This window comes from Zootoca vivipara, chromosome 1 (genome assembly GCF_963506605.1).
Source record: "Zootoca vivipara chromosome 1, rZooViv1.1, whole genome shotgun sequence".
Classification (NCBI taxonomy): Eukaryota; Metazoa; Chordata; class Lepidosauria; order Squamata; family Lacertidae; genus Zootoca; species Zootoca vivipara.
Window position 1 is genome coordinate 15,251,911 of NC_083276.1, and position 24,874 is coordinate 15,276,784.

At 47.0% G+C, this 24,874-nt stretch overlaps 1 protein-coding gene across 1 annotated transcript; it reads right to left on the reverse strand.

The window, feature by feature from the left end:
* Window positions 1-6,801: 6,801 nt before the first annotated feature.
* Window positions 6,802-8,578, reverse strand: DIO3 (iodothyronine deiodinase 3). Its single transcript, XM_035117139.2, has one exon. The coding sequence runs from the start codon at window positions 8,450-8,452 to the stop codon at window positions 7,583-7,585; it is 870 nt and encodes a 289-aa protein (XP_034973030.2). The 5' UTR covers window positions 8,453-8,578; the 3' UTR covers window positions 6,802-7,582.
* Between the last annotated feature and the right edge of the window lie 16,296 nt (window positions 8,579-24,874).

A 24,874-nucleotide genomic window follows, 5' to 3' on the forward strand; every position in this document is an offset into this window, starting at 1 on the left:
TTTGGTTTTGCTATTTATTGTGCGTTTTTGTTTTTGAGGCTTTTTCAGTTAATTTGTTTTTGTGACTGTGTGGAACCCAGTTCAGCTGATTGATTGATTGTGTGACTGTGGAAATGGATAAAAGTCCCCCCTGCTCCAAACAATGACTATCATCAGAGCAGGTAAGAAAAAATCATTTTAATTTTCATCATCTACAATACTGCCTTACTTATTTTATAGTACAGTACATTGATTATTGTTTTCATTTTATGGATCAATGGTCCCGTTAGATAGTAAAATTCATGTTAAATTGCTGTTTCAGGGGTTGTTTTTAAAAGTCTGGAACAGATTAATCCGTTTTGCATTACTTTCTATGGGAAAGTGTGCCTTGGTTTTGGAATGCTTTGGTTTTGGAAGGGACTTCCGGAATGGATTGAGTTTGAGAACCAAGGTACCACTGTATTCTTAGACTTCCAAAGCCTGCATGCCAGTGGAAGGTATGCCAGAGCCAAATTTTGGTGGAGCAATGGATGACTCTCACTTTTGTACTGCAAACCACATTGCAACCATGTGAAAGGATAAACTTTATACACCCCCCATTCATAAATTTCTCCAGTCTTTCCCTCAAGCAAACAAGAAGCATTGCCAGTTCAATGACACTTTCTCAGCCTTCCAAAAGCACTTGAGGAGAGTGCAGATCAGAGAGAAGGCGGCATAACAAGGGAAGAATACTGAGGGCAAGGCAAGAGATGCTTGGAGGGCAGGATTTGGCCCCAGCCCTGCATCACAGTTTTCTTTTCCACCAGTATTGGCTGCCCATTCTGTATTTGACTTCAGAAGTAAAAACAGATTTAATAATCAATAGCTCAGATTAAGAAGCAGCAGAAATCCACAGCCGACACAGAGATCAAGGGATTAAAACAAAGCCTTCTGAATATTATTATTATTATTATTATTATTATTATTATTATTATTATTATTTCGACTGCGTCAGACCAACATGGCTACCTACCTGAATCTATACCAGGCACCCCCAAACTGCGCCCCCCCGATGTTTTGGCCTACAACTCCCATGATCCCTAGCTAACAGGACCAGTGGTCAGGCATGATGGGAATTGTAGTCCAAAACATCTGGAGGGGCGAAGTTTGGGGGATACCTGATCTATACCATTCAGTATTCCATTATCGCATCCATCAAAGCTTATTTACACTGTTGAATTTATCTTAATGCTGCCAGCGTTTTCAGCTGTACACAATTATTTCCCATATATTCAATAAACATGTTCCAATCTTCTCTAAACGTATGTTCTTCTTGTTCTCTTATTCTATATGTTAAGTCTGCAAGGTGCGCATATTCTGTCAGAAACTTGTAATCCTTTGGATCACACCATTGGTTTTACACTGAGGTTATATATGTATGTATGTATATGTATATGTGTATGTGTGTGTGTGTATGTGTGTGTGTGTATGTGTACGTGTGTACGTGTGTATGTGTATATATGTATGTATATATGTATGTATGTATATATATATATATATATATATATATATATATATATATATATATATCTCCATTTAATCATATACATTCACATCATTCTTATCTACTTTACTGCCCTGGCTCCAGGGCCATCTTAAGCATATCTGGTTCCCTGGCGCCGTGGTGCGAAGATCCCTCCGGCGCCCCCCCCCCGCCCCGTTCCCCAGCGCCCGGTGCGTGGCGCCCCCTGGCACCCCCCCAGCCTTGCTGTAGGGCCAGCCCTGCCTGGCTCTTTAGGGCCTATCAACTTCCTTCCCTCCTGCCTCATGGCTTTCAAAATTAACCTTTATATCATTGCATTTTGTAGGTTTTCCAATTCCAATTACACTCATTACATAACGGTTCAAAATTTAAATAAATATAGAAAGGTAGAAAGTTTCTCATTACAAGTCTTCAGACAACCCTGCTAGTGACGTTATTTCTCAATGCACTCTTATCAGCTGAAAGTTCTTGCGATATGCATGGGTTTGTCAGAGCAAGAGTCCTGCAGTCTAATCTGATTGAAACAAACATCCATAAATACCTGGTGGGAAGGCGAGCCATGATTCACTTCGAGAAGAGGCTAAGATGATAGGAGCAGATAGCCTTGATTTACGCAAAGGGGAAAAGTGACCGCTTGTAGGGATTTCCCCAGCCTTTGTGGTAAATTCCTTTTTACTGATGGGAAGCATTTAGTTAAACAAAAAACAAAAAAAAACCACCACCCATCCACTTCTGACAAGTCACCTGAAAGGAAAGGTGAAGAGCTGTAGTTCTGTGTTGGAATCATAAAATTTGTAGAGTTGGAAGAGACTCTGAGGATCATCTAGTACAGGCATCTCCAAACTTTGGCCCTCCAGATGTTTTGGACTACAATTCCCATCTTCCCCGACCACTGGTCCTGTTAGCTAGGGATCATGGGAGCTGTAGGCCAAAACATCTGGAGGGCCAAAGTTTGGGGATGCCTGATCTAGTCCATCCCCCTGCAATGCAGGAATCCTTGGTATTATCAGCACCATGCTCTAACCAACTGATCTAACACTTAGTGGTGCTTTGCCCCAGCCACTCTGGGCAGCTCTCAACAAAACAGGAAAACACAATGAAACATCAAACAATCACTGGCACCTCCAGGTAGAGCTAATAACATCCCTGGGCTGAAAGGCCAGAGAGCTGCTGCCAGTCAGTGCAGACAATACTGAGGTATGACTTACTGTACATTCCTAACAAGAATCATCAAGTGGTCAAAAACTGCACATGACAGTTTTTGACACTTGATTCTAACTTTGATTCAAGGCATGGCAGAAGAATCGCCAATTACATGAACTGTAACATTAACCCCAAACCCAATGGATAGGTCTATTTGCTGATTGATATAAAAAACAGGCACATCCAACTCCCAAGAGACTGCGATCTACTCCCAGTATTAAAAAATAAATAAATGGCAGTGATCTACCTATTGTCATTGGAGGGAGGAGGAGCATGCGTCGGGTGGGTGGATTGCCCAGAGTTGTTGAGCTTTTATTTTTAGTTACGGTAACTTTTTTGTACACTTTAATCCTGCAATCAATAAGGATCCCGCAACCTACCAAGATCAGTTGGTAGATCACAATCTACTGGTTGGACATGCCTGATATAAAAGATGTACTGTACATGGATTTTATTGGTGGGTCTGCTTCTTTTGGGGGTGGGGACATTTTCTTTCTTGCTTCCTGTGATCTGTCTTGCTTTGTTGTAGCCAAGGTCCAGCCTATTGCCCTAAAAGTGGTAACTCTGCATTTTTGTTGACCCCATATTCTAGGGAATCTTAGGTTTGTTTCACAACTAAATGGGCTGCTTGGAGTTAGGAGTTATCTAATTTACTTTGATTAGATTGCTTTGTTAATGCTACTTATCAGATCATATGAAAATTATATTCAGTTGCTTTAAGTCACTTTAAATCTGATCATGTTTTATCTTATTTTAGTTCCTATGAATTAAATTTTCTATCTAAGTTCGAGATCGTTTTCCTGTAATTTCATTCTGTTGAGCTTTGTACTGTATATATATATATATAAAAACAATGACTTGTTTCAGTTACAATAAGAAGTCTGTGGGTTTTTTTGTGTGTGATCTTTACTCCCTGTTCCACTTGGTTGCTACTGAGCAAAACTGAACCCAGACTGGAATCCGGTGAATGTTGGTGGATTGGGCAATTTTGGGCATGGTACTCTGCACAAATTGGCCCGCCAGATTTACAGCACTGGGCAGCCATGTAACCTACCGTCACAGTTGGAAATGCATGGCCCTTACAACTAAATGAGGTAAATGAAGCTATTCACTTGCAGTGATGGCAAAAAAGGGGGGTACACTGTGTGTTTGTGAAATAAATTAGTAAACAAAATGAGTAACTGTTTGGTCTCGAGTAATCCCTCCTTGTTCAAATAAAATTATCAAGGAACCATGCAAATAATGAAGAAACAGCTGCAGATAAGAGTATTCTGCTCAGCTGTAAGCGATTGACCCTCTTGGGTTATTGTGGGTCACAATGTTTAGCGCAAGGCAGACTTGCTTGCGGGGATGTGGAAAGTTACAACAAGGAGGGGCAGGTATTTGTAAGCACTTCCCGTCTGAAAAGCATTGGGGACCTGTGCCCCCCCAGTTATTGCAGGACTCCAACTCCCATCAACCTTCGGCATTGACCATGGCAGCTGGAGATTATGGGAGTTGGAGCCATAGCTGCCAAGTTATCCCTTTTTTACAGGGATTTTCCCTTATGCTGAATAGGCTTCCTCGCGAGAAAAGGGAAAACTTGGCAGCTATGGTTGGAGCCCAGCCACATCTGTTTCCCCATCCCTGTGCTACAATTGTACATGTATTTGAGGGTGACTCTCATTGACCTCAGTGGAGGTCATGTACAGAGTTGTGGGATACAATTAATTTAATCAAAGAATTGTAGAGATGGAAGGGACCCTGAGGATCATCTAGTCAACTTTTTTTGAGCACATCCCATTCATTACTTGAAACAGGGCAGGTGTGGGGAAACTTTGGTCCTCCAGATGCAGCTGAACTTCAACTCCCATCAGCCAGAGCCAGCATGGCCAATGGCCAAGGATGATGGGAGTTGGAGTCCGGCCACATCTGGGGGCGGGGCAAGTTTCCCACACCTGAAATGGGATATGCAAATATTTGAAGTTGTGGTGCATGAGATCAGCAACCATCTGTTGGGCTGTGTGTGGCTTCCCTAGCCCTGTATTTCTTCTGAACAGGGGGCTAGGCTAAATGGCCTCCTCACACTCAACTGATTGGGCTATGATCTAGCAATATTGCAAACTCTGCCCAATGCCATTAAGCTCCATCAAAGGGAACATGCACCTACCCATCCTTGGAAATTAAATTGCTTTTGCTAAGGACAGCTACACCAGCTGCCCCCATTATTTTTGGCAGTTCTTCAGTCCATAGTTAGGGTCAAAGGGGGTCAGTGGGGCAGCTTGCTGTGAATTAGCAACCACAATAAATGACACAGTGTCAACAAGGTTTTGCAGTAACCCAACCCTTTAAGATTATCCCTCAGTGTTACACCCAGGTCCTGCTTGCAGGCTGCCCATAGCTATTTGATTGGCCTCTGGGAGAATAGGATGCTGGACTGCTGACTACATCCAGCAAGGCTCTTCTGATGAACTTGGAACTTTCAGTTGGTTCAACATATTAGCTGTGATACTTGTGTGCTACCTCAAGAGCTGGTATGCCTCTGAATACCAGTTGCCGGGGAGAGTGCTATTGCGCGGATACAGCTTTCCATAGGCATCTGATTGGCTGCAGTAGGAATCAGATGCTGGACTAGATGAGCTGTTGTTCCGATCCAGCACCTATTACAGGGTGCTTGTGTGTTTTTGATATACAGACTCTGTAGTCCATTGGTTTGGATAAGGACTGCTCCCTTTGCTTTGGAGTCCAACAAGGCTTGAGATTGGAACGGTTCAAGGCTGATGACCCCTCAAGAAATGCATCCCATGCAATGTGGGTCTTTGTGGGTGACCTGAAAAGCTCTGTGTAGCAACTCCCTGATGCATAGAATCTAGATCAGGCATCCCCAAACTGCGGCCTTGCAGATGTTTTGGCCTACAACTCCCATGATCCCTAGCTAACAAGACCAGTGGTCGGGGAAGATGGGAATTGTAGTCCAAAACATCTGGAGGGCCGAAGTTTGGGGATGCCTGATCTAGATCATCCAACCCCCTGCAATGCAGGAATATGCAGCTGTCCCATACAGGGATCAAACCTGCAACCTTGGAATTATCAGCATCATGCTGAGCTATCCAGGCAGACTTAGTCTGTCATATTCTTCACTGTTATGCATATTTACTTGGGAATAAACCACCCTGGATGGAGCAGGCTGCACCCAAAGTTCTTCCCCTCCCCTTGCTCCCCTGCTGGGCAGAGGCGGTAAGGGGAGATTTATTGGGGGGGGGGGAAGAGAGGAATGACCAGATCAGATTTTAGGGGTGCATGGGGAGGAGAGGACATTATGTTGTCCACCAATGGGACAACTTCCGTCAGATACAATTACTGCTCAGTCTCGAGATGCCGTGTTGAGGGGTGCTGAAGTGTGTAGTAGGGGGGTTATAGTCTTGCAGATGTGTGGACATTTGCCCATGTTTGAATAGGAAGATGGGAGGAGGTTTAATGAAATCCACAAGCCCCAGCCCCTGATCTTCTCTCATCTCCCATAGCTTTCTAAAAACAGTATATAAGGGAGTCTTCGCAAGTGTCCAGACCCCCTCTGTAATTTAAGCATTGAATTGAATGTACTCAGGTCACTTTCCCTGGGTCACCTTTTGAGTGATACAAACTAATAATAGTCTCATTTTCTGGGACCAGGAATGGGGAAGCAGCGACATCTAGATGTGGTTGGAGGGCTACCACTGCCCTCATCCCATAGCACTGTCAACCATGCTGGCTGGGGCGAAAGGCTCTGCCATCCATGCACAAACATTTTCAGGACTGAGACACCCAAAGAGCAACTCTCAGTGCACCCATTTAAAAACATACCCCCCCACTAAATGCAAGGAGCTGACGGCACTTTAGAGCAGGGCTCTCTGCTTCGTTCAGGGTCACATCCACACAGTCATGGCTTTCCTCAAAGAATCCTGGGAATTGTAGTTTGCTCTCCCACCGAACTACAATTCCCAGCACTCTGTGCTGGGAACTACAGTTCCCAGGATTTTGGGAGGAAGCCATGTGACCCAGGAGATAGAAGAGCAATAGAGAGGAGGCGTTTTGCACACTCTTACATTTCATTTACAAAGATCCAAATCAGGCATGTCTTTTACTCAATAATCTTTATTAATAATGTTATAAAAAGTTCATAAAAAATGGACGTTTTACAAAAAAAGGGAAAAGTACAACAAACGGAGAGGTCACATAAATAAACATTCTTCTTTTTTTGCTTTTGTTTTAAACTGGTCATTCTAATATTTCAGATCATCAGACGCGATTTCCTGGCATCGGGATCACCATTTCGAAACCGGTCATCACACAGAAACACTAGAAATCCCAGCGAAGAGCTTTGCTAGGACGGCGGAAGATCACTCGGGCGCAGAGGAAACTTTGCCCCCAGACAACATGACCCACGTGCACGGCAGAACTCGGATCCCGCCGGAACATACACCCACACCCACACACAAACATAAACAAACAGCGCGTGTTGCGCGCACTCAGGTTGCAATCCTATCGGCACACTTAACCAAATACGCACTCATCGGGTTTCACAGGACGTTGAAACTTCCATCCAAGTAGTAAACGCTGGTTTTCTTTCCCCCCGCCCACAAGAGAGAGATCTATTCATCCACCCACGCATTTGTTGTTGTTGTTGTTTTAAAAAGGAAAAATTAAAACCGCACGTAGAAATGAATGTTAATAACAAATGCTCGGCAAATCAACATGATTCGAATAGTGGAAAGAGTCACGTCTTTCATGAAAACTCACGCAGGAGCCTTTGGGGAGTTGCGGGTTGGAGGAAAAAGGGAGAGACCTCTCTCCTCCTGGTCGGATGGTCTCCCACCATGCCCTCTCCTCACCCTATATCCCGCCGCCTGAAGCCCCTTCCTACACCTGGACGACCACCGTGCTGGGCCCCCCCTGGAGGCGGCGCTTGTACTGGTCCAGCCAGCGCCTGAGTTCGGAGATCTTGTAGCCCTCTGGCCCTCGGCCCCCTTGGTACATCACCTTTTGCTCCTGGATGATGTAGAGGCGCTCGAAGTACGCCCCGTAGGCGGCGCTCGAGGCATTGTCCATTGTGTCGACGGCGAGCGGGCAGCCCGGCGCGCCTTCCTGCATGAGCTGCGCCGCGCGCAACCTGTCCTGGAGGCACTGGTGCTTGGGGATGTCGTAGGCGGCGTCCGAGCTGACCCAGCCGTCGGAAGGGTGCGCCTCCTCGATGTACACCAGCAGGAAGTCGGCGACGTCCACGAAGCGCGCGGCTAGGCTCTCGAAAGCGCGCAGGCGCGCCATGAAGGGCGGTCAGGTGCAGCTGCCGAAGTTGAGGATCAGCGGCCGCTTGCCCCGCGCGTAGTCGAGGATGCGCAGCCGCGTGCGCCCGTCCAGCTGGATCACCTCCGGGTTAGGCGCCGCCGCGCCCACGTGCGCCGCCTTGAAGAAGTCCAGCTTCTGGCCGTGCCACACCGCCTTGAGCGACTCCAGCGTGAACATGCGGTTCGAGTCAGACACGCACAGCGGAGGGTCGTCCGAAGGGGGCCCCGAGGAAGAGCTCTCCTCTTCTTCTTCCGCCGCCGCCGCCGCCGCCGCCACCTCTCCGGCCACCGCCGCCGGCGTCGTCAGCAAGAGCTTCTTGCGAATGCAGAGGAAATCGAGGAGCCAGAGCATCACGGCCGTCAGGAGGAAGCGCGGCAGGAGCAGCACGCAGGCGGCCACCTGGCTGAGCGCTTGCAAGGTGTGGGCGCCCATGGAGTGCAGCATCGCCGGAGCCGCGGCTACGGCCAGGGGCGCGCAAGCTGCCCGGAGAGCCCCCCACCACCACGCCGCCCTCCTCGCCGCCGCCTCTCCCTCGTGCCGCCACTCCTCCTCCGGGTGGCTTAGCCGCTGAGATCCCGCTTCTCCTTAAGCCCATTTTATAGTCGGGGATTTAAATGAAAAAGTGACTCCACCTCCGGCCAGAACCCGCCCCCTTTGGAACTTGAGCCTGGGGATTACCTACCCCTCCAGTCTAGTGACCTAAAAATATAGTGGCCAAGAGAGGAAGAAGAGAAAGAAAAAGGAAAGGCGCGCGGGAGGAGAGTGGGTGGGGGCTTGGGATGGGAGGGAGGGAGGAGGAAGAAGAGGAGGAGGAGGAAGAGCCGGATCCGACTGGGCCAGGAAGCCGGCGGGACGTGCCAGCGTGCAGGGAGCAGCCGCCGGCAGGCAAGCCAGACGCCCGCTCGCCCGCCCTGCCGGAAGGGACGCTCGGGGGCTTCTCGGAGGAAGAGGGCAGACCGGGTGCGCCGGGAGGAAAGCGGTGCCACAGGCTCCCGAGAGGGCCCTCCGCCTCGCGTGGGGCAGCCCGTTCGCGGTCCGGCCCGTTCGGGGAGCGCAGGGAGGTGGATCGGTCCCAGGCAGGGGGGCGCGAGGACAGCGGATGCCGACGCCCCTCCCCGTCCCCCGAGAGGCGCTGGCTGGGTTACGGGAAGCGGCTCCCCGCGCTGCAAGCGAGCAAACTCGGCCAAGTTTGCTCCCCTCTTTCGCCTCCCTCTGTGTCTACCCCGCGTGCCGTCAGCGCGAGGCCGGGAAGCCAAGTTCCGACGCCGAGAGTTGCCCCCGCCGGCCGCCCCCACCCCCGCTTTCGGTTCGGCGCGGGCTTTGCAAGGCAAAGGACCCAAAGCGACAGCCGTTCAGCAGCAACCGGCAAACTTTCCGCAGCCCCTTCGAGCGCAGCAAACTGCCCCTCGCCACTCTATTTTGCCAGCAACTACTGCAAGCCCGAAGAACGCTAAAAAGATCAATTACTTAAGAAAAGCGGGGGTGGGGTGGGTTACCGTGTCTTTTCCGATTTTTCTCCACATTTGTGTGTGTGTGTGTGTGGGAAAGCGATCTCTTCCGTGCTCTCTCCACCTTCAGGCGCCGCTTGCTCTCAGCCTACAGGTTCGTGGCCGACAGCCCTGATCCCGGCAGGAAAGGGGTTAATGCTTGGTTAGTGACCTCTCGGTGCCGCTCCAGCATTAAACCTGTTGACCGGAGCGAAATCCACAAGAGTAAGAGTTAAAACCGCAGGGTGGCTTTTGGGGGGAGCAACCACTAGGGGTAGCTGTTGGCCGAAAGCTGGAGGCGAAGCTACCGTACTAGATAGGAGGCTGCCTGCCATAGCTGCCAAGTTATCCCTTTTTTAAAGGGATTTCCCCTTATGCTGAATAGGCTTCCTCGTGAGAAAAGGGAAAACTTGGCAGCTATGCTGCCTGCTGCTGCGTGTGGGTATTTACCTCCCCCCTCACTTCCTCCAGGTCTAAGTAATCGTATTCCTGGTTGGCAGCTTTCCCTTAACCCAGGAAGCCTCGGACATTTGCTCACTGTGTCCAAAACTATATAAAAGTTCAGCGTGTTTGAAGGTGGCACACATAGGTAGCCTCTATCCTGGCAGTGAACTCATGAGAGCTCCAGGTTGATCTGTTAGGGTAAAAGGTAAAGAACCACTGGATGGTTAAATCCAGTCGAATTTGGCTATGCGGTGTGGCACTCATCTTGCTTTTCAGGTCGAGGGAGCCGGCATTTGTCCACAGACACTGGCAGAGGAAGAGGAGTGTGGGGGGAGCGCACCGCCCCCGGCAGCGCAATCCGGGTGGGGGTGCCATTGCGGCTGCCTCCATGCCCCCAAGATGAGCGTTATACCCCTGCGGGCGGCGCGCCACGCCCCCAGGACGCGTGCCAGCCCTGCCCCCGCCTGCTCTCCCCCCCCCGGTGCCAGAGCATGAAGCTCCGCCACTGTCCACAGACAGCTTTCCAGGTCATGTGGCCAGCATGACTAAACTGCTTCTGGCGCAACTGAACATCGTGACAGAAACCAGAATGCATGGAAACGCCATTTACCTTCCCGCCGCAGCTGTACCTATTCATCTACTTGCCCTGGTGTGCTTTCATACTGCTAGGTTGGCAGAAGCTGGGACAGAGCCACAGGAGCTCATCCCTGTCACGCTGATTCGAACCGCTGACCTTCTGATCAGCAAGCCCAAGAGGCTCAGTGGATTAGACCGCGGTGCCACCCACGATGGGCATGTTGCACAAAAACACAGAGCCACCTTCCGCATAGTCACAAGGCCACTGGTCCAACACCTGCAATACTTCAACTGGCAACTCCTGTTCTCAAAGCAGACACCTTTTCCATCATCTGCTGCCTGGTCACAGGAACATAGGACATAGGCTTATCCTGCCTCAGACCATTGGCCCATCTAGTTACAGGGAACAAGGCAGAGGGCCTTCTTGGCGGTGGTGCCCACCCTGTGGAACACCCTGGGCCGGCCCTATGGCCAGGCTGGGTGGCGCAGGTCACCACAGTGCCGGCCCGCCGGGGGGGGGGGGGTGCCGCGAGCTGCGCCCGCCTGCTGGCCGGCTGGTCCGCCCTGGGAACACCCTCCCATAAGCTATCAAGGAGATAAGTATCTATACAAGCTTTAGAAGACATCTGAATGCAGTCTTGTATAGGGAAGCTTTTTAATGTTTTATTATGTTTTTGGATATGCTGGAAGCTGCCCAGAGTGGCTGGGGCAACCCAGTCAGATGGACAGAGTTATTATTGTTAGTTCAGTATTGCCTAATTGGCATCAGCTCTCCCCAGGGTTTCAGACAGAGGGGGCTCTCCCAATTGCAGAGGGTTCATTAAACCATTCTTGAGAATTGGTAGCTCTGTGAGTGGAACTGAGGTCTCCTAACCACTCCCAGCACCCTTAACAAACTGCAGCTCCCAGAATTCTTGGGGGGAAGACATGACTGTTCAAAGTGCCATTATGGTGCTTTGAATGCATGGTGCAAATATGGTCTATGACTCTGTGGCCTGGGAGCATGCATAGTACTCTTGGCCAGAAGCTGAGATGTAGCCTTCCCCAGCCATACTGGGTGGAGTTGCCATCCAAACCATTTGGAGGGTACCAGGTTGCAGAAAGCTGTCTGGCAGGTATGGAGAATCTTCGGCTCTCCTGAAGTTGCTGAGCCACAACTCCCATCACCTCACTCCTGGCTATCGGCTGTGCTTTCTGTGGCTGATGTGAGTTTTAGTCCAGCTATTTTGGGCCCAAGATTCCCACCACCTGCTGTATGGTGTAGATGTGACCATTTTTTGCAAAGGGGAATGGAAGCTTGATCTGGAGCATGAATAACTCTGGAGGGATGATAGCTTAGTAGTAGAGCACATGCTTGCATGCAGAAACTCCCAGGTCCAGCCTCTGGCATCTTAAAAGGAGCAGGTGGTATCAGTGCAAAAAAAGAAAGACCTTTGCCTGGAGAACTACTGTCAGCCCGGGTAGAAAATCTGGCCTAGATGGGCAAATACTTATCCTTATCCTAAATCAGACTATGTTCCTCTTCCTTGTGTATCAGGGATAATTGGGAGTGGCCCCGATGCCTGAGATTCTTTAAGGTTCAGGTAAGTGAATTGCTGAAATCAAAAGCCACACAACTATATATTAGGCTGGGAGATGCTGCATGTATTTACATGATTTGCCCATAGCTTTAGGAATCTGGAAGGCATCAAAGCAATTAGACTGCAACGTGATACTCACTTGCCTGACGGGAATTTCTGTTGTACTCTGTGGGACTTCTGAATTGACACATCCAGGTCAATGACATGTGCTGCCAGCGGGTGCGCAGAATGGCACCTTTCAGCAATAAGGTAGGAAGAAAACTCAGGAAGAGCACGTGCTTTGGATGCAGAAGGTCTGAGGTTCAGTCCCTTGTCAGAATCCCTGCAAGCCAGTCCAGATCTTCAACCTTGCCAGACCCAGTCCCATATTTTAATCCAAACATGCGCCTGGGGACCCATTTATTACTCTTTGCATGGTGGCAGCGCTCCTGTTGCAACCCACTAATGGTAAAGGTAAAAAGGTAAAGGACTCCTGGACAGTTAAGTCCAGGCAAAGGCAACTATGGGGTTGTTTTTTTATTTTTAATTAACATTTTTGTTCAGTTTTGAGATACAATAAGAATAAAGATAGAAAAAATGAAGAAATAAAAAATAAATAACAAGACATTAAGAAATTAAACAATTATCAAACATTAGTAACATAAAATAATCCTCAAAACAGAACATAAGAACTGCCAGCAACCAGAAACATTATAGCCAGACACTGGAGGGACCTGTCAGGAGTAAGCATGGACCAATGGTACCAAGTTGTATGGGAAACGGCCCTACTAGAAAAACTCACCAGTAAGCTGAAACTGACACGGGGACAAACAGAAGAAGACGCCTTCACCCCAGTATGGCTCCCCTTCGTCACTTATACAGCCCAACAAGACAACGATAAAAACTTACCATCAGCATACAAATCAATTTGGCTAACCTAATCAAAACACCCTCCCTCCCCACTCACACAAGAAACTAAGGATCATCACAGCCAACCACAAATGAACAATCACATCCTAAGACAAATCCCGGCCTCTCTCACCAACAAAGAAGCACAAACAAACAACAGAGAACCTGCACAAACGATGCTGATGCCGAACCCCTACACATATCAAGAAAAAACAGAAACATCGGCAATCCACCACACCCAACTCCCCATCCCACCCACCTCTTTCCCCCTTCCTCATAATATCTCAACAAGTAAAATTGATGTGTAACAATGATACATGGGAGAAAAAATATATATGAGGCATTGCACTACCTTTGTAACCCAAGAAAATCCTTAATAAAAATAATTATTAAAAAAAATAAGAACATAAAGGATAGCCCCCCTTACCCCCCCACCTTGTGATAACTTCCAGCCTTTTCTCTATTCCGGTTTCTGTTTCCAAATTCTTTTGTATACCTTTTTTCTCGTTCTCTTCCATTACTGTTTACAATTTCTTGAGCCCTTCACCTATCTGCTAAGAGTTTGGCATTTTCTACAATTTTTACTTTATATTCGTTAAATTTTTCCCAATCCTTATCAATTCAAAGGATTATCAATTCAAAGGCGACAAGGAAATGTTCTGAAACAGCAGTGTGAGGGAATTTACAGGTTTAACAGAATTAAAAAAGAAAAAAAAAATTCTGGTGGCTTTGTCATTGCCTGCTAATAATTTTCTAAACAATATTTGGTTGTTTGTGTTATGCAGAATATTGCAGTTTGCAGTTTAATGTTTTATTATGATTTTATATATGTTGGAAGCTGTAGCGGAAATGCGGAAGACCATTGTAATTCCGAGGAGTTAGGTGACATCTCCCTTTAACATCCCCGGTTTAAGGTCTGCTGATTTAATAGTATAATTTGTGTTCCACACACCTGTATCAGGAATCTACTGGGTCTCCTGTGCTCTAAGTGCTGACAGGACACCCAGTTGTAGTGAATGGGAGACTCTCAGCTGCTTTGCGCTAGCCGCGCCCGGTATCCTGGGCTGACCATGAGTGATGCCTACTAACCAGGTGCACCCAATTACATCAAAGTTGGCTATAAAAGCTGTAGGCTGAAGAGGCTCAGGGAGCTTCTTCACAGATCAAGGTACCCGATGTTGTGAGACTGTCGGCTGGGGTCTCTCTCGCTGCTCTACCTGGGGCTCCGGGCAGCTGAAGGGGAGATTGTGTGTAACTCCTGTCTGGTTAGCCATTATTTGTGTTCTGTATGCTTGCTGTTATTTCTTTGACCTTACACAAATAAAGCAAAGCTTTTTCTTCACCCACTGGTGTGCTTATTGACTCCAGGTCCAGAAAGAACTCTGTCCTTGGCAGAACAGAAGCTGCCCAGAGTGGCTGGGGCAACCCAATCGGATGAGCGGGGGAGAAGGGTAAAAGCAACAACAACAACAACAACAACAACAAATAATAATAAATTATTTATTGTTTGAGCAGCAGGAAAAACAGGACATGCCTGTAACAGTTCAACTTTGGTAGGAAATTCAGTTGTTGTTAAGGCACAAACATACAGATAATTTTTCAACCCAATTGATTTCAGTGGGATTTAGCCATGCTTTTGGGTCTTGCTGGCAAAGCTGCCATACAAACACACTGTACCAGTTACTGACATTTCAGATTAACATTTCCCTCTTAGACTTATATTTAAGGCTGAGCACCCCTCCCCACCTCTGAGTAATGCTTGACTGCGCCATTGGAGTCCAGATTTGATTCATATTTATTTCAACCATTTTGACAATCTTGGCATGAAAACTCTGGAGCCAAGCATTTTCGGGCCTCTTAATCTATCCCCAGATTTACCAAACAGTCCACAGGCCTTGTGGGACATGTTAGCATACCAGTTTAGGGTTTTTGATATCCAAGCGGAGTAGGGGAACATCTGTTTTTGCTCTTGGCACTTCATAAAATCATAGAAATTTGAAATAAAGGCACACTGAACAATTTTATATTACATATAGTCTCACACACCGATAATGTTACATAAGCCCTCGTTCATTCTGTAATGCCCCGTAGAGAATAAATTAGCCGTCTTTTGCTGAAACGGAGTCTTGCAATTGGAGAAAGAGGAGAATACTTTTCAAGAGTGCTGTGATACCTTTTTTATGAGACCAGCTTCAGTTAAGTCTCCTGTATGGACGCAAATGTGGGCGCCCTGAAGAAATCTGAGTAAATCAGAATTCTGCCAGCTAACTAATCCCATATGTGTGGAGCATTCGATGCAAGTATCTTGGCATCCTTCCACACCTCACCATTCTAATCAGATCTTCCCCTGCCTCCCGATTGCTTTTTTTCAACCAATTTGTGGATAGAACCATGGCTGGATGCTGCCTTCTAGGTCACCTTATCTGATCCTCAGAATTCTCCCCCCCCCCCAATTCCTCACCTGCCCTGCACCACACCTTCCTTGGCTGCTTTTGCCTGGCTGGAATATGTCATTGAACTGCAATAATGTCTCTTCCATGCCTTGATGGAAAGGGTTGTGTGTTACTGTGCAGATACTGTGGAGCACAGCCTAGGCTTTTTTTCCAGATGATTAGTCAGATGATGTCCCTGCCCAAAAACTTAACATGGTGGTTAGATTTTATTGAGTGTTTGCTGTCATTTGTTTATGGCAATGAGCGTTCATCCTGCATTCTGATTTGCCTGCAGGGTGTTTACACATCTTCTTGTTAGTTGTCTGTTCACCCCACACTTCTTTAGTGCATCTTTGTTTTACAAACCACAAAAAGGTTGGCCAGTTTTGTTTTTTTGGTTTGGTTATTTTTTTAAAAAAGTGGATTTGTTGCAGCAGAGCAACAGAGTGTTTTAATCCATTTTAAGTGCACAAACCGAAAAACAATCACTGTCTGGAGACACCCATTACAGTTACATCCTGGTACCAGTGTTCGAAATTAGCCAGGCGCCAGGTGCATTTTCCTACTGATGTGGGTCCAATTTCAATCACATGGAGATCTCTGGATGCCAGGGATCTCCACCTGGCTGGCTCCTTCAGCTTTCTTAAGCAGGTAAGCAGGAGAGCATATTTTTTTTCCTTTAAGGAGTACATGGTTCACCCTCTCCCCAGCTAATTCTTACAACAACCCTGTGAAGTACATTAAGAGGCTATGACTGGCCCAAGGTCACCCAGTGAGCTTCATCACTGAGTTGGAATTTGAACCCTGATCTCCCAGGTCCTAGTCCGACATGCAAACCACTACACCACACTGGCTTCCTAGTGTCCTTCTGCTATGGGGCAGGTATATAAATTAGGTAAGTAGATAAATAAATAAATACGGGGAAAACAAAATGTAACTTAGAAAAGGATCTGAAATATTTTCCTTCAAGCTTGAATTTGCTTTATTCTGCATTGTTTTGTTGGGTGTTTTAATGTGTTGCAAACCACTTTGAGATTTTTCTTTAAAATATAAAGTGGTATAAAATAAAAATAAATCTCATTGGAAAATAGGCACCTAGACATTCCGTTGTGGCAACCGTAACCATTTGACAATTAGCTTATATATCTGAGTTTCTAGGGGAACCCAGGTGGCGCTGTGGGCTAAACTACTGAGCCTAGGGCTTGCTGATCAGAAGGTCGGCGGTTCGAATCCCTGTGACGGGGTGAGCTCCCGTTGCTTGGTCCCAGCTCCTGCCAACCTAGCAGTTCGAAAGCACGTCAAAATGCAAGTAGATAAATAGGAACCGCTATAGCGGGAAGGTAAACAGCGTTTCCATGTGCTGCTCTGGTTTGCCAGAAGCGGCTTTGTCATGCTGGCCACATGACCTGGAAGCTGTACGCCGGCTCCCTCGGCCAATAATGCGAGATGAGCGCGCAACCCCAGAGTCGGTCACGACTGGACCTAATGGTCAGGGGTCCCCTTTACCTTTATCTGAGTTTCTAACACTGCCTGGTGTAGCTTGAGTTACATCCATTGCTCCATTTGATTTTCCCTGAGGCCCCACCCACCACTGGAATGTGGCCCCTAGGAGGTTGCACACAAGGGAATGTGGTTGAGCTGCTCGGTTATTTCTGTGGGTATGTCCTGCCATGTGCAGTCCAAAGTCCAAAGTAATACCTGGGAAGAATCTTTGCAAACTGATACGAAACTTCAAGATGTCTTTGCCACATACCTCTTTGAGAGTACAAGAGTCCTCTCTTGAGTACGGTACAAACAGGTTGCTTGCTAAGTTTACAGGTTCTTTCCATCTAATTTCAAGTACCATGTTTAACAATGTGCCCTCGGTAATTCTGCAGGTTATCACCACACTTGTCAACCATTGTTCCATTGTGCATTTGTAGCCATGGACTCTTAGATCAAATTAGTCATTGTTCGCAGTTACGTCTGTGTGCGCCTGCTAAATCAGTACAGAACTGGGAACTGGATCTTCCCAGGAGGAGTGAATCCTGATGTCCAGATAAAGCCCGAAGTTACGTTACCGACTCTTATGGTTGCAAGGAACAATCGCATTCCTATGGGTGGCCTAAATTGAACCTTAGCCTCCTGCCAACAATTCGTTTTGCCATTCTCTTAGTGAGAAGAACCTGCTGGATCAGGCCAGTGGCCCATCATTCCAATGGAAGCCTGTGCTCTATCACCCCAGAAGAAAGTGCAACAACATTGTCACTTCTGTTGTAATTTCTTTTTTTAAAAATAATTTTTATTTGATTTTTTAACCTTACCAAATTAAACATAAAAACGTATAATATACATAGCTGCCAAGTACCCCGTTTTCCCCGGGAAACCCCCGTTTTTACTTACCTTTTCCCGGTGGTCCCCCGTATCACTTCTTCTCCCATTTTTCTCCGTTATTTTCTCCTGCCGGCGGCCATTTTTTTCTTTCTGATTTGCCCTTCTATGGGCACCAAAAATGGCCGCCGCCGGCTTCAAAAGTCGCATCTACGCATGTCCGGAAGTGCATAGACGCGACTTCCGGTGTCGGCGGTGGCCATTTTTGGTGGCCATAGATGGGCGGAGCGACAACAGAAGTTGCGTCGACGCACTTCCTGACATGCGTACAAGCGACTTTTGAAGCCGGCGGTGGCCATTTTTGGTGCCCATAGAAGGGCAAAGCGACACCGGAAGTTACGTTGACGCAACTTCTGGTGTCACATGGCTGCCGGACCCAGGTTCTGGAAGGTAAGATAATATAGCACATACTCTTAACAAACAAAATGAACAAACAATACAAATATAACTTTAAAACATCCATTTTCTAATCATTGTCTTATAGACTTCCCCTTTCCCCTCTTTCTGATCTTCAATTTATAATTCTCTTTAGCAATATCCTTTATCATAATTTTTCAATCCTTTTCATTACATTTTTCTTTCATTTATTACCCTCCCCCTCCTCCCCCACTCCATTCCTAGAGATCCCCCTGCCACCAGAGAATCCCCAGGTGCAGTAGAACAGAAGAAGCAGTCCTTTTTTATCATTGAAACCCCCCACCCCCACCCCAGGACCTCCCCCTGCCACAAAAATGTCCAAGACGAGGGGGGAGAGTGGAGGTACAGGGGCACTCCACTATCCTCTAATACCATAATTAATCTATTATAATTTACAACTTATTTTTCTTTACATTTACACAATCTTAAAATATTTTCCCCCCTTTAGCTTATATACCCCTTCTAAATTTCTTCCATAATCACTAATTAATTAATATATATAATTAAATTCCATTTAAATTGTTCACAATTTTCTTCCATCCTCTTCATAACTGCAGATTCCTTTCTCACAGTTCACACATTCATAACCTCAAATTTCACCCCACTCCCATTCTCCAATGTCTCCCCACTCCATCATCCACGTTCTTGCCCTGCCACGTCCCCCCTGCCACCCCTTTTTTCTTTTTAACCAACTCCCTTTCCCCTTCCCCTTCCCCATTCTTCTCTTCTCAGCTGGAAATCCAATCCTCTTTCCTGGATGAAAGCACAGGTCTTTCGCTATTTCTTTATACATGATATATAATTCTGTATACATGATAAAGCTATCTTTAGCCATCTCACCCCTTGCTTCCCCCCCCCCTAAGACCAATTGCAGTCGTTAACAGTCGTCAACAGCTACAAGTCAGTCAATCACCCATTCCCACCACCCTTCTGAGTAATAACCCTCCCCACCCTCTGACTATACATAAGGGTCTGGTGACTTCTGTTTCAGTGTATCTGAAGAAGTGTGCATGCACACGAAAGCTCATACCTATGACAAACTTAGTTGGTCTCTAAGGTGCTGCTGGAAGGAATTTTTAAATTTTGTTTCGACTACATCAGACCAACACGGCTACCTACCTGTAACTAGGACCACCCAAGACAGACAGATCATAGTGGAGAGTTATGACTAAACATGATCCACATGGAGCAGGAACCGGCAAGCCACTCCTGTATCTCTGTATCTCTATCTCTATCCAGGGGCGTGCCCAGGATCAAAACTAGGGGGGGGGGCAAGAGAGGGGAAGAGAGAGGGAAGGAAGGAGGGAGGGAGGGAAGAAAGAGAAAGAAGGAAGGAAGGAAGGAAGGAAGGAAGGAAAGAAGGGGTGAGAGAGAAGGGAGGGAGAGAGAGAGAAAAGGGAAGAAATAAAGAAGGGGGATGGAAGGATGGAAGGAAGGATGGAGCTCCCGTCCGCCCCCCCCCCCCAGCTCAGGCTGCTCCTCCCCCCTCCCACGTTCCTGTTGCCAGCTGCAGCCGTGGAGGGGACGAAAACAGCCCGATTTCCATAACCCGCAGCGACTTTCCCCCTTCAGTTTTCGGAGGGAAAAAGTGTGGGTTATGGTCCGTAAAATATGGTAATTTTTTTTTGCTTCGGGGGGGGGGGGTTTAGCTGTCCCCCCTGCCCCTTGCTGGGTACGCCCATGTCTCTATCTATATCTCAAGCATTATTATTGCCTATATTACCTCCATCTTTCCTTTTCCACTACATGACTGTGCTTTAAACATCCACTTGGAGAAGATTCCTTTCTGGTAACTTCTGATTCCTGGCATTTGTTCTACCACTGCATTATTTTTAGCCGTATTAGATAACGTTATGCAACATTCTAAAATGTGTTTCTTTTAAGATGGAGGTGATTGGTACATTGTTCTTTTTTCAAGCGCTCCCTCGAACTTTCCCTCCCTTGCTCTTCCCAGACCCTTGGTAAGTTATTTCTGCTTCGTATGCTGTCGGAGGCTGGCATGTTGCACTCTGCTGAGGCCTAAAGAAACACCAAAAAACATGAAAGGGCGTGTTTCTTAATCTTAACTCAATGCAAGAGAAAGCTTTTTGTTTATCAATAATCGAGAGAGTTTCTGGGTATGTTTGACCCGAATTAAAAATAGACTGCTAGCACTGGATAATAAATGAGCTCTAACAGAGAAGATCTGTTCTGCTGAACAACAGTTTGCAGCGTTCCATTACTTCTTGAAAAGATGATTCCTTTTCATTTAAGTTAAACCAGGGCTGGGGAACCTTTTAAAGCCCGACGTGAGGTCCACATTCCCTGGTTGCCAGAACCCTGTGGGCTGTATGCCATGCTTTTGTATAGTAGACTGCATTCCTACCACGCAAAAGACAGAAGTTTTAACTGGCCCTTCGTCTAGGCAAGCAAGAGGGATGATCACAGTTCAAGGACAGAGTTTGAGGAGGGTGAGGAACAGGACTGGGGAGGTGTGTCATCTGGAGGGGAGCTGGCATGGGCCCACATCTGGGCCTGAGGTTCCCCATTTCTGGGTTAACGTCCTGATGCCCCAGAGGACTTGGACACTGAGTTTTGTTTTGCTTTTATAATTTTTTATTTGTTTTTGTCTTTAACAATTATCACCACAAACATATCATAACCATGTACACATGGGATTCTCTGAATCCTCAGACTTCCCTCCACCTCTCCATGGTTTTATTCTTTCCCAACTGCATCTCATACTGCTCTCCATATTTACTTAATTCTCAATTCTCACCATAGTTTTCGTTACATTGCAAGAGATTTTTAGAATCCTGCCAGCCAATGGTTTTTTTTTTACAGTGTTCTTTTAAGTAACATATAATTTCCCCCCATTCTTTATTAAATGCATCATCTTCTTGATCTCTGAATTTTCCTGGTCTTTTTCGCCATTTCGGCATAGTCCATCATCTTTATCAGCCATTCTTCTCTTGCAGGTTCTTTGTCTTCCTTCCATCTTCGGGCAAATAACATCTGCACAGCTGTTGTAGCGTACATGGTATTTCTGGACCTAGAATTTCTAGCAAAAAAAACCTTCAGAACATTGAATTTGTTAATCTGAGTGAGTTTGGGTTCTTTCTATGAAGTTTTTTTTTAAAAGTTGATGTACGGTTTGTGTAAATCTAATGACTTCTGTTCTGGGTTATTCTTTGGCACTGGAAAGAATTGGATTTGTTTTCAGACTTCCCCCCGTCTCTTGCCGCCCCAATAGTCAGGAAATGGCAAGCAATTAACTGAAATTATTCAGCATCTTACAGGACCGCAATTCTTCCTAGTTTACATTGGGAAAACCTCACCCCCTGCTGATTTTTGAAATCTCTACATATTTCCTTTTTAGTTTTGCTTGTCAGTTTATTTAGACTTAGCAGGAGGGAGTAAACAAGAGAGAGACGATGCCCGGCTAGAAATATTCCACAGAGGGAAGTCGAGGTGGTTGCGGAAGCCAAGGGATTTGTTGTTGTGACCGATATGGTATGTGCACCATATTTGTCTTCCTCTCAGAATCTTGTGGCATACAAAATGGAAGCTGCTGGGCTGCCTGGGAAGAGAAATTAAGAGGAGACGCCAAGTGGCTGCTTGGCTCTTTCATAGCAAAGGCAATAAAACAAGTTCTTGCAGACAAAGGAGAGGGTAAATATAACTTGGAGAATTCTAGAATTCACAAGTTGGAGGATTGTGTTAGTGTAAGTCAGGGAGGAGTCCCTTGGGATGTTTCTGGCCTACAACTCTCCTCATCCTTGATCCTTGGTCATGCCGTCTGGGGCTGATGGGAGTTGAGAGTCCAACATCTGGATGGCGGCAGGCACCCCATGCTTCCCTTTGGTTGATATTCCAGCAGCTCACTTCATTCAAGAGGAGCAGTGACCCAAACCTCGAAGAAGAAAGATCCATGACTTGGGGCCACAATACCGGAAGGACTGGCTCTTCCCATATAAACAGTCCTGGACTCTTATGTTCATCATTTGAGGCCCTTCTTCGTGTGCCTCATCCACGTAACTGCTGATGACAAAGGAAGGATGAAAAGATCAGAAAGTTGCTATGCCTTGTGACTGAACCAGTAGAAGCTAGTAGAAGGAATTATATACAAACAGCTGAGGACCATATCAATCAATCAATCAATCAATCACTTTATTTCAGCTTTAAGCTCATAGAAGCTGAGGACCATAATATCTCAAGGGTTGCATCTCTCCATATACAGTCATACCTCGGTTTACGACCCGCTCGGGTTGAGAACACTTCGGGTTACGAACTCCGTAAACCCGGAAGTGTTTTCGGCGCGCCCCCCCGCGCAGGCGCAGAAGCAGCGCGCACGCTTTGCACATGCGCAGAAGCGGCGCTCGGTTTGCGACCTTTTCGGGTTACGAACCGTGATCCGGAACGGATCGTGTTCGTAACCCGAGGTACTACTGTATACCTACCTGGACCCTGAGATCATCTTCTGGGGCCCTCCTTTGTGTATCTCCAGAAGGTTGCCACATGAACATGGGCCTTCTCTGTAGTGGCCCCTGTTTGTGGAATGCTCTCTCCAGGGAGGTTGATCTGGTGTCTTCATTGTACATCTTTAGGTGCCAGGAGAAAATGTTCCTCTTCAACCAGAGGAAACAGCATAGGGGTAAATGGATCTGTGGTCTGACTTGGGATGAAGCAGATTCGCCTGTTTGATGCAATCCAGCGACAAAGCTACATGTGTGGAAATTGCACTGAAATGAATTAAGGTTAAGGGGAGGGGGAAGCAAGTTATTTCAACAGGATGGTTTTCTCTCGATTTTGCCCAATATAATGCAAGGTTTTTTCCTTATGGTAGCTTCTAATCAGAGGCTTGGTTGTATCAACTTCCAACATCCTACTGTATTTTTAAAGAATAATATATTATTGTCTTTGTCACCAGTGCTATCATGCGGACGCACACTAATGGCACATAACACGTCCTGTCTGTTCCAATATTGCTTTAATAATCTATGCCATCACAGTGCCAACCCAAGCAGCTGTCATTTTTCAACAAGAGTGTCGCTGCCAGTTGCCAGCTTGGAAGAGCAAACTCTAATTAAAAACTTGTTTTTCAAACACAGTTCAGACTGTTGTCCTCCTGAGCCCAAGGGGGCTTGCAGGAAAGAGGTTGTGGGCAGGTGCTGCATTATTCTGAAGAATCTGGGATTTATTAATGGCTGCCTTGGCTACATAAATGAAAGAAACACAATCTTCTCTAATTGGTTTAAGTGCTATTTAGATTAACGCCCTGCATATCGAGGGCTTTGCGTATGTCATCCAAGCTTCTGTAGGTGGTGATCTACAGTGGTACCTCTGGTTACGAACTTAATTCGTTCCAGAGGTCCATTCTTAACCCGAAACTGTTCTTAACCTGAGGTACCACTTTAGCTAATGGGGCCTCCCGCTGCCGCCACGCAGCCGGCGCACGATTTCCGTCCTCATCCTGAGGTAAAGTTCTTAACCCGAGGTACTACTTCCGGGTTAGCAGAGTCTGTAACCCGAAGTGTTTGTAACCTGAAGTGTTTGTAACCCGAGGTACCACTGTACTTGATTTCTGCCAAAAGTATTTAATGGTGGTGTCAAAACCACCCTAAAGCTCAGGTTTCAAATGCCCAACTCCACAGTCTAATCTCGCATATTATCTGGGGTCTAGACAGTTCCTCTCCTGAGTTCTCAGCTTGCTTGTCCCTTTTCTAGCTTCCATTCCCACCTATAGATCTCTTCAGCCCCACTCTGTTCCTCATTGTCCCACTTCTTCTGGCCAATTGCCCTTGGCTTTCAAGCACATTCAACCCTTCCCCTCCTCCTTATGGCCCCACCAGACTGGTCTTCTACTGCAGGTATATCCTGCAACTTGTTCTTGAGGCAATGACAGTGCAATAGTGGTGGATTTATTCTCCTTTAATTTGTGCTGTGACGCTCCCCCAGATGCTACCATATTATTGCTGTCCAGAGGGCCTATAGCACAACAAAGGCAGGACAAAATAAACTAGAACAGGCATCTCCAAACTGCGGCCCTCCAGATGTTTTGGCTTACAACTCCCATGATCCCTAGCTAACAGGACCAGTGGTTGGGGAAGATGGGAATCAGGGCCGGCTCGTTGTAGACCCCCGGTGGCGCAGGGCACCATGGCGCCGGCCGGTTCGCCGGTCCGCTGCGCAGCTGCGCGCGGTGCCCACCTGCCCACCGCGCTGGGAAACGGGGCGGGAGGGCGCCGGAGAGGTCGCGCTGTGCCTGCCCGCCCGCCCGCCGCGCAGCAGCGCCGCGCCCACCCGCCCACTGCGCCGGGAAACGGGGCGGAAGGGCGCCGGAGAGATCTGGCGCACCATGGCGACAGGGGCGCTTAAGACGGCGCTGATGGGAATTGTAGTCCAAAACATCTGGAGGGTCGAAGTTTGGGGATGTCTGAACTAGAACATATTAAAAATATTAAAACACATTTATTTGAATGTTGCAATACAGCTTTGTCCACTGCCATAATACCACAGAATGCTCCATGCTCCATCCCTCATCACTGTCATGTTGGCTTGCCAAGTACTCTCAATAGGAACCCAACTATCTATCTGGTTTACTAGACACTTGGTAGCACTGAAAGTTACAGGGTTTCAGCAGAAAGTTATGGGTTATGCGTTGAGTGTTAAATGAAGCACTCCCAAGACTTT